Source organism: Bos indicus x Bos taurus, chromosome 4 (genome assembly GCF_003369695.1).
Source record: "Bos indicus x Bos taurus breed Angus x Brahman F1 hybrid chromosome 4, Bos_hybrid_MaternalHap_v2.0, whole genome shotgun sequence".
In the NCBI taxonomy this organism is placed as follows: Eukaryota; Metazoa; Chordata; class Mammalia; order Artiodactyla; family Bovidae; genus Bos; species Bos indicus x Bos taurus.
Window position 1 is genome coordinate 16,915,017 of NC_040079.1, and position 11,387 is coordinate 16,926,403.

The 11,387-nt window shown below is 39.4% G+C and overlaps 1 protein-coding gene across 1 annotated transcript in view; it reads right to left on the minus strand.

Annotated features, from left to right (window-relative positions):
• Positions 1-2,198: 2,198 nt before the first annotated feature.
• UBN2 (ubinuclein 2) overlaps positions 2,199-11,387 on the minus strand; it is an 89,477-nt gene continuing 80,288 nt past the window's right edge. Inside the window, exon 15 of the mRNA XM_027538873.1 lies at positions 2,199-3,466. Within this exon, the coding sequence (XP_027394674.1) occupies positions 3,428-3,466 (39 nt within the window). The 3' untranslated portion in view covers positions 2,199-3,427. The remainder of the gene's footprint in view (positions 3,467-11,387) is intronic.

The window sequence follows — 11,387 nt, forward strand, 5'->3', positions numbered from 1 at the left end:
TGGTGGACAGGGAGGCCTGGTGTGCTGCGATTCATGGGGTTGCAAAGAGTCGGACACGACTGAGCGACTGATCTGATCTGATCTGATGAGGCAGGCACTTCTAGATGCTAGGGAAACAGAAGCACAAGTAGTACAGGTCAGCCTTTCCTCTACTCATCAAAGTTTCCATTCTAGAAAGGGGCAGACAGACAATAAGCAAATAAACAAGCAGAACATAAAATTTATCAAATGGTGAGGAGTGCTATGAAAAATAACTAAATAAAGCCAGGGGCCAGGGATTAAGACCTGTTACGGGTTCTGGGCGGTCCTTCTGGATAAGGTAAGGACATTTGAGCAGAGACCCAAATGATGTGCAGAAACTGCATCTTCAGCTTGTGTTTGTGTGTGTTTGTGTGTATGTGTGCCCACATTTTAAGTAGAGACCCTGCCTCCATTTCCCACCCATTGTGAGGCCACCGCTATTCTGTCCTTCAAGCTCTGTGAGGTACAGGAGAAGTTCTGGGACAAGTTTTCTATGCCCAGAGAAAGGAGGTCTAGTCTTAACTCTGCAACTACAGCAGTGACTGGCTACCTGGCCATGCACGTGGGAATCTGGAGGAAATTTTAGTGGGAAAGAGACGGGACTAATGAAAGAGGGTGATTCTGAGATGAGACATACATAGGCACTTGCTTCCATCAGTCAGTGATTTCTAAACTTCTTTGTGTATCCACAGTGGTAAAAATCTTGTGCCTCCCCATAAGTCTTTGTATTTATTTTAAAATCACATACATGTACTATTGATTAGTGTAGAATATATATTTAAAACATGCACAAAGTAGAAATAAAATTTTTTAAAATGAAAAACAGTATTTTGAAAACATTTTTATTGTTATTTATTAACAGTAAAAAACAAAGTCCTAATTTCTCTCAGTAAAGAAAGATGAACATACTTTATTGAAAATGCAGTGTAATACGTTTTATTATTTTTAAAATCTTGGTCTAACACATTTGGGGCAACAAAATCACATAGTGATAAACATTTCTAAACATCCATTTTCAAATTTCTCTCTTCATTGCATGAGCTTCTTTTAAAAAGGCAGTCACTTACAGTTTTAAAAAATTACTTTTAACTTAAAGGGAACCTTTAAATATGTTCATTTCTTTCAGAAGATCAGCTAGGCAGTTGTATCCATCAGGGAAGAATCAGAAAAAGAGAAACAACTGCAGGCTTTTCAAGCAGAAAGCAGTCGAGTGCAGGGCACTGAGATGCCCGATGGCGCTATTAGAGGACCTGCAGGAGCCAGGGGAAGTCGCTACTCACATTCAGCAGTTCAGAGTATCAGGAGGTTGCTGCTCTTACATAGGTCAGAAAATACAGGGAACCCCCCCAGTGCTGATCAGAGCTGCTCACCCCACCCCCAAGTACTCATATAGGAGCTGACAGGAGATTACATGTGAGCTGCGGAGAACTTTTAAGTCTCCCACGGACGGCCCATTTTGCTAGGCGCTGCCGCTTTTCCCTCCCATCCACAAAATAGCCTATGAATACATCTGGCAGAAAGAAATCACATCCAGAACCTGGAAGGCAAGGAGTTTGGGAAATGTTTCCATAATTCTAATCCCTGTGATACATAAAAGGATGTAGGAATGAATGCTGGCTGCCAAAAACCAGGCTGTAGCCCACACAGCAGCATACTCCTGAGCCTCTTGTCATCACAGAAAGGGACAGCAAGTGAGAAACACTCGCCCCTATCGTATAAGAAAAATAGGTAAATTTTAAGTTAGACAGCTCTTGTAAATCCTTTTAAGCAAGCTAATCACTGCATCAGTGTAGCTTATGTATTTTTATGTAGTCTACTTCCCATTACATGGTAGTTCTGCTTTTTAAAGGTCTTACTTTAAACATTAACCTTACCAATAACATCCTGTAGCATATAGACTGCAGTATGTTATAACACTCAGAAGCAAAGGTGACTATTAACCAGCAAGCCAGACTTGCTAGATGTAAGCAGAATGCAATTTATCCCTCCCACCACTGCTGCTCATGGACTTCTTTCTCTCTGGCATGAAATCCTGGGTGGTTCACATAGCTTTTCCAGGGAATAACAGGCAGTTGGCTTTTTTTTTTTTCCCTCCCCTCCCCCCACTGACCCTGCTTTGGTTTTTTAAAAAATTCAACCTGTTTAACATTAAAACTCCCAACTTGTTTCCATAAAACTTTTCCCCGTTGTCAGCTGAGGCTGCCACAGGCTGAAGGTGAGCAGTTAGGACTGCAGGATGGAGCCTACTTCTCCATCTCCCCTGAACTACTCTCCCACTCTTCAAATGTAACCTCTTCCTGGAACAAGCTGGATTTGTATAAACAGAAAGCAAGTTGTTTTCTCAGGAGTGCCCCTACACACTTGCTGTAATGATTTGTTATGCTTGGATGAAATTCACGGCTTTTTTTCTCTTAGGTGACAAACAGGTTAGAGTTATCATTTTAAAAACAGTCTTCTTTTTAGGTATGAACCAGTCTCATCCAGTATCAGATCAAAACTGCAAACGCCAGTTTTGATTTAACATTTCTCTCCTCCTCCAGCCTGGAAATGTGAAGAGAAGGGGGACCAGGGTCAGTGTCATTTCTGTTTCTCACCCCCTCTTGCCTCCTTGCTGGCTGCTGTTGCAGCAGCAGTTGCAGCAAGGGAGAGAAGAGATGAGGTTTCTTTCTGTTGGTGGAGAGATAAGCTGGTGTCTGTGACCTCTAGGAGCAGCAGATTCCAGTGTTGCTTTTTTTATAGCTCAATAGTTCCTCTTTCTCTGGGGATCTCTCAGCTGCAGTCCCTTGTGGGCCGTGTCCTCTAGTTACTCAGGATGCCTGCACCCGCCGCTTAGTTTCCAGGATCCGCCCCTCCACTGAAGTCATTTCATCCATCCAGGTGTTCCCTTTGGCTGGGTTCCTTCTTAAAATGAGCAAATCTGATTCCCTTTCTTGAGAACCACATCGGACCCACAGGAACTCAGGAACTTTGGCATGCAGTCATGCCACACTCCCCATGCAGCCTTCTCTCCTCTAATGTCTTCTCCAGGAGCTAGTCACCTACTCCTCACTTGTCTTTAGACTTTAAGGAGTAAGTCAGACTCCTATGTCCCTCAGATTCCACTGGAGATGGGTCAAGCCCTCCAAACAGTCCTGTGGAGGGGCCCCCTCATTTGGCACGAGTTGAAGAGGAAGCACCCTGACCCTCTCCTGCTTGGGCAGCAGAAGGGAAACATCCAGCATATTGACAACTGCTTCCAGAGGAATCTTCTCACATTTTCTCATGGAGCCTGGAGGCAGGTGCCAAGCCAGCTCATCCGTCCCAGCACTGAGCTAGTGCTTCCCAGGATCCGCTTCACAGTCTCTTAGCACGTGGTGCACAGGTAATCTAGTTCCCTTTCCCTTTAGAACGTGGATGGACTTGGCACCTACTGTTTTGTTCTCGGCCTTTGGGGTTTCTGGTGAAACTGACACAGAGAGAGTCCCACTTTAGTAAATGAAGGTACCATTGTCAGACCTTCCTTATGGAACCCCTGTTCTTTCATCAGGATGCCTGAGGCACTGCAGGCAACACGACTAGTGAACTAGACTACCTGAATGTACAGTTAATACAGAACTATTAATACTTGTCTTTTCGTTTTAGTGACTAAGTCATGTCCAACTCTTTTGTGACCCAATGGACTGTTACCCACCAGGCTTCTCTATCCATGGGGTTTCCCAGCAAGAATATTGGAGTGGGGATTGCCATTCCCTTTTCCAGGGGATCTTCCTGACTAAGAAATTGGACCCGTGTCTCCTGCATTGCAGGCAGTTTCTTTGCCCTTACATATTAATTATTAAGTATATCTTATTGACTTGTTAAATTTCAATATTATATATGTTTATGGGGCTTCCCAGGTGGTGCAGTGGTAAAGAATCCACCTGCCAGTGCAGGAGACGCAAAAGGTGTGGGTTAAATCCCTGCATCAGGAAGATGCCCTGAAGAAGGAAATGGCAACCCATTCCAGTATTCCTGCCTGGAGAATCCCATGGACAGAGGAACCTGGCGGGCTACAGTCCATGGGGTCGCAAAGAATCAGACACGACTGAGGACAGGGACCTTGACCTTAACATATGTTTATATAGAGAGATAGCTATTTTTATGAAAACTATGTATAAGACTTTTTTTTGCGATATGAAATCATACCTTTAATCTCATCATGAAAACGTCTTAAAAATATCCTTATAAAAATTCCCCATAAATATAATTTAGAAGGAATTTTATTAATACTTCCTTTATTGTTGGGTATTTATGAACTCTTTCTTGATTAAACACAGTGCTGGTGTGAAAATCTTTGTGCAAAGGTATTAGCTGACATTCTGAAATATTTCCTAGAAGTTGAAAATTACTGTAAGACTCGTTTTTCACATTGTGGAAGATTAGATGTGCAGAGAAATCTCAATATAAGACACCTTAAAGTGCTGGGTGAAATTTCCATACACATAAAAATATTTTTTCAACGTGTGAATGAGTAAAAGAAGCCAGAATAACCACAAGTCAAAAAGGAAGAAAGGGAACAATAAAAGTAGCATTTACCCTGAGGGATAATCCTGGTGGCCTGCTATCCCTGGTGGCCTAGAGTGTGGATATTAATTTGCCTTAGTGAAAGTCACTTAGTCGTGTCTGACTTTTTGGGACGCCATGGACTATATACAGTCCATGGAATTCTCCAGGCCAGAATACTGGAGTGGGTAGCCTTCCTCTTCTCCAGAAGATCTTCCTAACCCAGGAATTGAACCGGGGTCTCTTGTATTGCAGGCGGATTCTTTACCAGCTGAGCCACAAGGGAAGCTCTAATTTGCCTTAGGCAGTCCAAAAAAAAGAGAAAGCCTCAGATCACCTTGGTGGGAGGTCAGATCATGTTGCTATGCTCCTCAGTCGTGTCCAATTCTTTGGGACCTCACAGACTGTAGCCTGCCAGGCTCCTCTGTCCATGGGATTCTCCAAGCTAGAATGCTGGAGTGGGTTACCATTTCCTTCCTCCAGGGTATCTTCCTGACCCAGGGATTAAACCTATATCTCCTGCATTGGCAGGCAGTCCTTTACCACAGATCCACCAGGGAAGCCCAAGTCAGATCATAAACTCTTACAAAATGATGGCACCCCCAACAATTAACCTTATTGCTGGGAATGAAAACAATATCCCCTGACCTCACCGAGAGGAGACTTTTCTGTCTCAGCTCAGGGCTGGGTGGCACGTGGGGAAAAGCTTCTGTACAAGAATTCTTAATGACCAGCAGTAACCACTCATATACATCTGTGGCTGGAAAGTTATCCTATCTCTGTGGCCTGGAAATCCTTAAGCTGAACATTTAGTTTGAAATGGTCTTGGATTGGCAATGTCCCTAGAAACCTGGAAGCAGCAAACTCAAATACTCTTTAGAGGAACACACTTTAAATCCAGACCTCAAAGAATGCACAAAGTCAAAGTGCAGGGGAGCATTAAAAAAAGAAGAAGAAGAAATCACCAAACACATGCAGAAATAAGCCAGTATAAGCAAGTTAGTAGAAAAACTGTAGGACTGGACCTACAGTTGGTTCAAGATCTTACTCTGGTGTCTAGAACTTTATGGGTCTGATGCTCCCAACCCACTAAGCACATGCTAGGGCCCTGACCTTGGCCTCTCTCTTTAGTACACTTCACCAGCTAAGAATACTGCTAAACCCAGGAAAAAATAAGCTCATTTTTTTGAAAATGAGATATTTGAGGAGTATAATCACAACAGAGACAATAAACGCAACATACCGTGCTAGACAAACCAGAATGGAACAACACTGATCAAAAACTTGAGCATAATAAAAGTCCTCACAAACAGGATAACAGTAAGAAACAAGCAATTATGTAGAACTAAATGGAAATATATATGAAATATGTAATAGCTGAACAAACCCAATACAGTGGATAAAAACAATGGCTACCTAGCTGAAAAATGAATAATAATCTAGATCAGCTCAAGGAATTTTCTTAGAAAGTATTGGAAAGGGATGGAAAATGTGAAAGAACATTTAAGAAATAATAATAAGTCAATATCTGAACAACATGAATCCCACCCAGAAAGAGAGAAATGGATTTAGGGAAGAGATCTTAAATCATAAGTAAGAACTTTCAAAAATTAAAGATAAAAAGGACTCTAAAGGTCTCATGGAGCACCAAATAGAAAAATTATGGAAAAATCAAAATTTTGACATATTACATGATATTTAAGAATATAAGAGGGAGGGGATATGTATATACTTATGGCTGGTTCCCATTGTTGGACAGCAAAAACCAACATAACATTGTAAAGGAATTATTCTCCAATTAAAAATAAAAATTTTTTAAAAGACAAAATGCTAAAAGCTTCTGGAGAGAAGAAGCAGAAAGCTCACAAAAGCTTAAGAATTAGATTTATACTAGTCTTCCTAAGAAATACAATGGAGACAAGAAAACTGGTGAAGTGAATTCTAAGTGAATATAGAATATATTTTTCCTAAGGAAAATAACCTAAGAGTATTATATCCAGCTAAACTATTACTTAAATGTAAGGACAGAAAGATATATTCAGACATACAGAAAGATATATTCAGACATACAAGGCCTTAGAAAATTTACAGCACAAAAAGTCTCTTTGAAAGCCCTCCTGCTTAAGTGAGATGAGTCAGAGAAAGACAGAAACTGTATAATATCACTTACATATGAAATTTAAAATATACAGCAAAATTGTGTATTATATTATAAGGAAGCAGACTCAACAGATACAGAGAACAAACTAGTGGTTACAAGTGGGGACAGGGAAGTGGGTAGAGTACAAACTTAGGTATAAAATAAGCTACAAGGATATACTATACAACATGGGGAATATAGTCAATATTTTATAATAATAAATGGAATATAACCTTTAAAAATTATGACTCACTATATTGTATACTATAATATACAGTATTTTACATCAGCTGGAAATGTAAAATGGTCCAGCTCCTGTGGGAAACAGTTTGATGTTTCCTCAAAAAAAAGAAACATAAAGTTACCATATGACCCAGGAATACCATTCCTTGGTATATATACAAAAGAACTGAAGACATATACTCCACAAAAGCTTGTACACAAATGTTCATAGCAGCATTATTCATAATATTTAAAAAGTGGAAACAGCCCAAGTATCTATACTAATAAATGGATATATAAAAATGTAATACATTCATACAAAATACTATTCAGGATATAGATAGCTTGGATATTAAATTTAATATTAGGGCCAAATATAAAGAAAGATAAGCAACATTATATATTGTTGAAAAGAAAAATATATCAAAAAGATATAACCAAAACAAATACAACATTGTAAATCAACTATACGTCAATTGAAAAAAAAAAGAAAAAATAGATATAACCATAATGAACATATATGCACTCAATATATGCCAAGACCGAAGGAAAAGGAAGAAGATGCACATAAACAAAAACAGAGAATGAGAGCAGGAAAACAAGTACAGATGCAACAGAGATTATATAATAAAAATATTTTTAATACACTTCTAAGAAATTGTCTACAAGTGGATTGATTGTATATAGGTGCTATAGGACAAGCAATTGACATAATTCAACTCATACTTAACAAGATTTCCAGAAAATTAGGAATAGAATTTTAACTTCATAAAAACTATATACCAAAAATATAGAATAAATGCTATACTTAAAAGAGAAAATTTTCCCATTAAAATAAGAAACAAAGATGGGGACCCTGGCTGCCCAGTGGCTAGGACTTGGCACTTTCACTACGTGGGCCCAGGTTCAATACCTGATGAGGGAGCAAAGATCCTACAAGCCACATGGCATGACCAAAAAAAAAGTGAAAAAATTGGAAGAGGAAATTAACCTGCCATTATTTATAATTATATGATCAACTCAGTTAAAAAATTAATAATCAGACAAGTAATTAGAAGAGAATAAAGCTGCTGGATTACTAACTCAATTTGTGAAATCAAAAGCATTGATCCCAAGAAAACCACTAGAAAATAGATTAACATAACCATTTCTAAAAACGACAAATCCTAGAAATGGTAGAAATCAATACATGAACAATATCTTTACAGAGAAAATTTAAAAGGTTTACTAGAAGACATGAAAGAGGATTTTTAAAAATGAAGAACAAGAAGCGGAACAAGAAGCAAAACTAAGGGTGGGTACCTTTGGGATAGAGGGAGTGGGGAAGTAAGAAAGGAAGGAGAAACCTAATTTATCATAAAATGAGGAAACGAGAGCTTCTATTAAGAGATGAAAACCAGGGGTACTCTTTCTACCCCCTTCTGATGCCTATGTCAGAAGCTTTCTCTATCTCCTTTATACTTTAATAAAACTTTAAAAATAAAAAAAAAGAGATGAAAACCATGCGCTGTGGATTAAGGCACACAATTAATGCACTGCTTTGCATTTGCGGTACAGTAAAGCAGAAATGAACTATATACAACACATACTGACACACAGTTTGAAAATGCAGCAGCAAACTATGATGGGAGAGGCAGTAGTTGTCAGAGGGTTACATGTGAAACCTGACACTTTGAGTGCAAGGGCAGAGACAGAGGTGAAACTGAATCACTGGATAAAGCTTTATTTCTCTTCATGGCTTCACTTCAAGCTTTACTTCTCTCCAATACAAGCGGAAAAAGTGGAAGTGGTGATTTGGACTCCAATCAGTGTGGACGGTGAGAAGCTATGACAAAATTAGACAGCGTATTAAAAAGCAGAGACATCACTTTGCTGACAAAGGTCTGTATAGTCAAACCTACTTATTCCAGTAGTCATGTATGGATGTGAGAGTTGGACAGTAAAGAAAGCTGAGTGCCGAAGAATTGATGCTTTTGAATTGTGATGCTGGAGAAGACTCTTAAAGAGTCCCTTGGATAGCAAGATCAAACTAGTCAATCCTAAAGGAAATCAACCCTGAATTTTCACTGGAAGAACTGATGCTGAAGCTCCAATACTTTGGCCGCCTGATGGGAAGAGGTAACTCACTGGAAAAGACCCTGATCCTGGGAAAGATTGAAGGCAAAAGGAGAAGGGGGTGGCAGAGGATGAGATAGATAACATCACTGACTCAATAGACATGAATTTGAGCAAAATCTGGGAGACAGTGAAGGACAGAGGAGCCTGGCATGCTGCAGTCCATGGGGTTGCAAAGAGAATGACACAACTTAGCAAATGAACAGCAACAAAGCTAGGTTTACCTCTAGACTGCTCATTACATGAACCAAAAGATTCCCTTAATTGTTTTGCTTAACAGACTTTTAGAGCAGTCTCCCTTTACTTTATATGCCAAGGGACTGACACCTGTGATGGAAGAAATCTTAACTGGTATTTATCCACTCTTGTACTTTTAAATATATATTTTTTAAGATTTTTAAAAGTACTGGTTTCACTTATATATTTGGGAATATTAGAGCAAGAGGAAGCATGAATTTATGCAGGGGAGAAAAAAGAGGCAGAAGAGACAGAATAATAGTAGCCACCCTGTATTAGTTCTCATGTGCTAGGCACTATGCTAGGTGCTTTCCATACCTTGTCTCTTAATTCAACAACAAAACCCTCCACTGGGAATCATCCCTGCAGAAATGAGGAGGCTGAACGGAAAGCCACATCTTGTCTGAAGTGCCACCTTCATAAAGGGGACCTCAGAGCCCAAGTCTGATGTCAGCCTGTTCTGCACGCTGTGCCATCCTAGTACAGAAACGATAGTGGGGAAATAGTGAAGGGACAGACACAGGGACACAGACGAGGTAAATATACACAGAGACAGAAAAAAAAACAAGCCACATCAGGGCACGTTCCGATGAGGAAGAACTACCGTATGAGCCAATACCCGTCACTGCCCTTTGAAAAGCTCGTGCCCTCACCTGCAATGTAATGCAATCCTTCGAGCACCCAGAATCAGCTCTTCTGCTTTTACTTCCAATTTTCAAAACTCTTTAAAAAATATTTATTTTCTCAAATATTCCTTAAAGCTTTACATGGATATGAAGCAATGTTGCAGATTCAGACACTGAGTTTCAAATCTGGAATGTCAGGCCTTATTATCCATTACAAAACAAACGTGCGACTGCCGGTTTGGTTATGCAAACAGACACCAAATACCTAAAGGACAGCACAGTTAGACCTGTCATAGCTAGCTAACCGCTCATCAATAACTGTGCTACTGTAGCTATGGAATACTATATGAACTGTCAACAAGTAAAGACAGATCTCTATGTACTGAGATGGAATAACCTCCAAGATAATGTTAAAAAGCTGGATACATGTTTATGCTTTTAACTGGAGAACTTGGTGGCAGTAGTTGGTCTGGGGAGAAAAAGGGGGACAATGGGTAGGAAAGATGCTTTGCACTCACTGTCAATCATGTATTTGGTGTTTTTTTTCTTCTACCCAAGTGCAAGAACGATCTTTCCCCCTAAAATCTTTATATCAAGCTGTTCAGTTGTGTCTTCCCTCTAAACCAGATCCAGTTTTGGGGTCTGAGTGGGAAGAAATAAATTATTTATTTCCCCTCTCCCAGTGATTAGATAGCAAGAGGCTCCTTCCCATTTTTTTCCCCTTTTCTCCAACTAAACCCACCTCTTTGTTTCTTTACAAAACTCCCAAACCAAAAACTTACTCACGGTATCCACGTTCATTGAAAACCCGTTTATGTAAAAAGATAAAGCATTTCTCTCACCACTCTGTATTTTGCAGTGTACGTCCATGTTTTCTTTCTGTGCATATGCATGTGCATGAGCAGTTATTAGCTCACACTTTTCTGCACTAAAGCTAAGGCTGGAGATGATTTCTTGACTACATGGACAAGTATAAAACACACTTGCTGCTTCAGTTTTCTGTATTCCTGTGAACCAACTCCTCTGGACATGTGTCCCTCATTCAATTCAGCCTCAGAGAACAGGCTGCATCTCGTGTTTAATTCTTGGCTCTAAATTGACTTGGTTAGTCTGAAATCCTTAACTCCTTGGGCCATGTTTTTTCTTCTTAAAAACTTCATATATATATATATATATATATATATATACATACACACACACACATACATACACACACACCATACAATCAATAATAACACAGAACTAGTATAAATGATAATAAAAGCTAACATTTATCTAGTACTCACTATGAGTCACTGTACTAAGTGCTTCACATGCCTTATATATAATTTAATGTTAATCAAAGTTACATGAAAAGAAGTATTCCACAGTCGAAGCTTGAGGAAATTATGGCTTTAAAAAATCCTATTTAACAATGGCAGCTTTAATACGTTAATCCACATTTGCAAGATGGTAGTCAGATTACTTAGCTACAAATTTGAGGGGCTGTTACTCCCAAAAACACA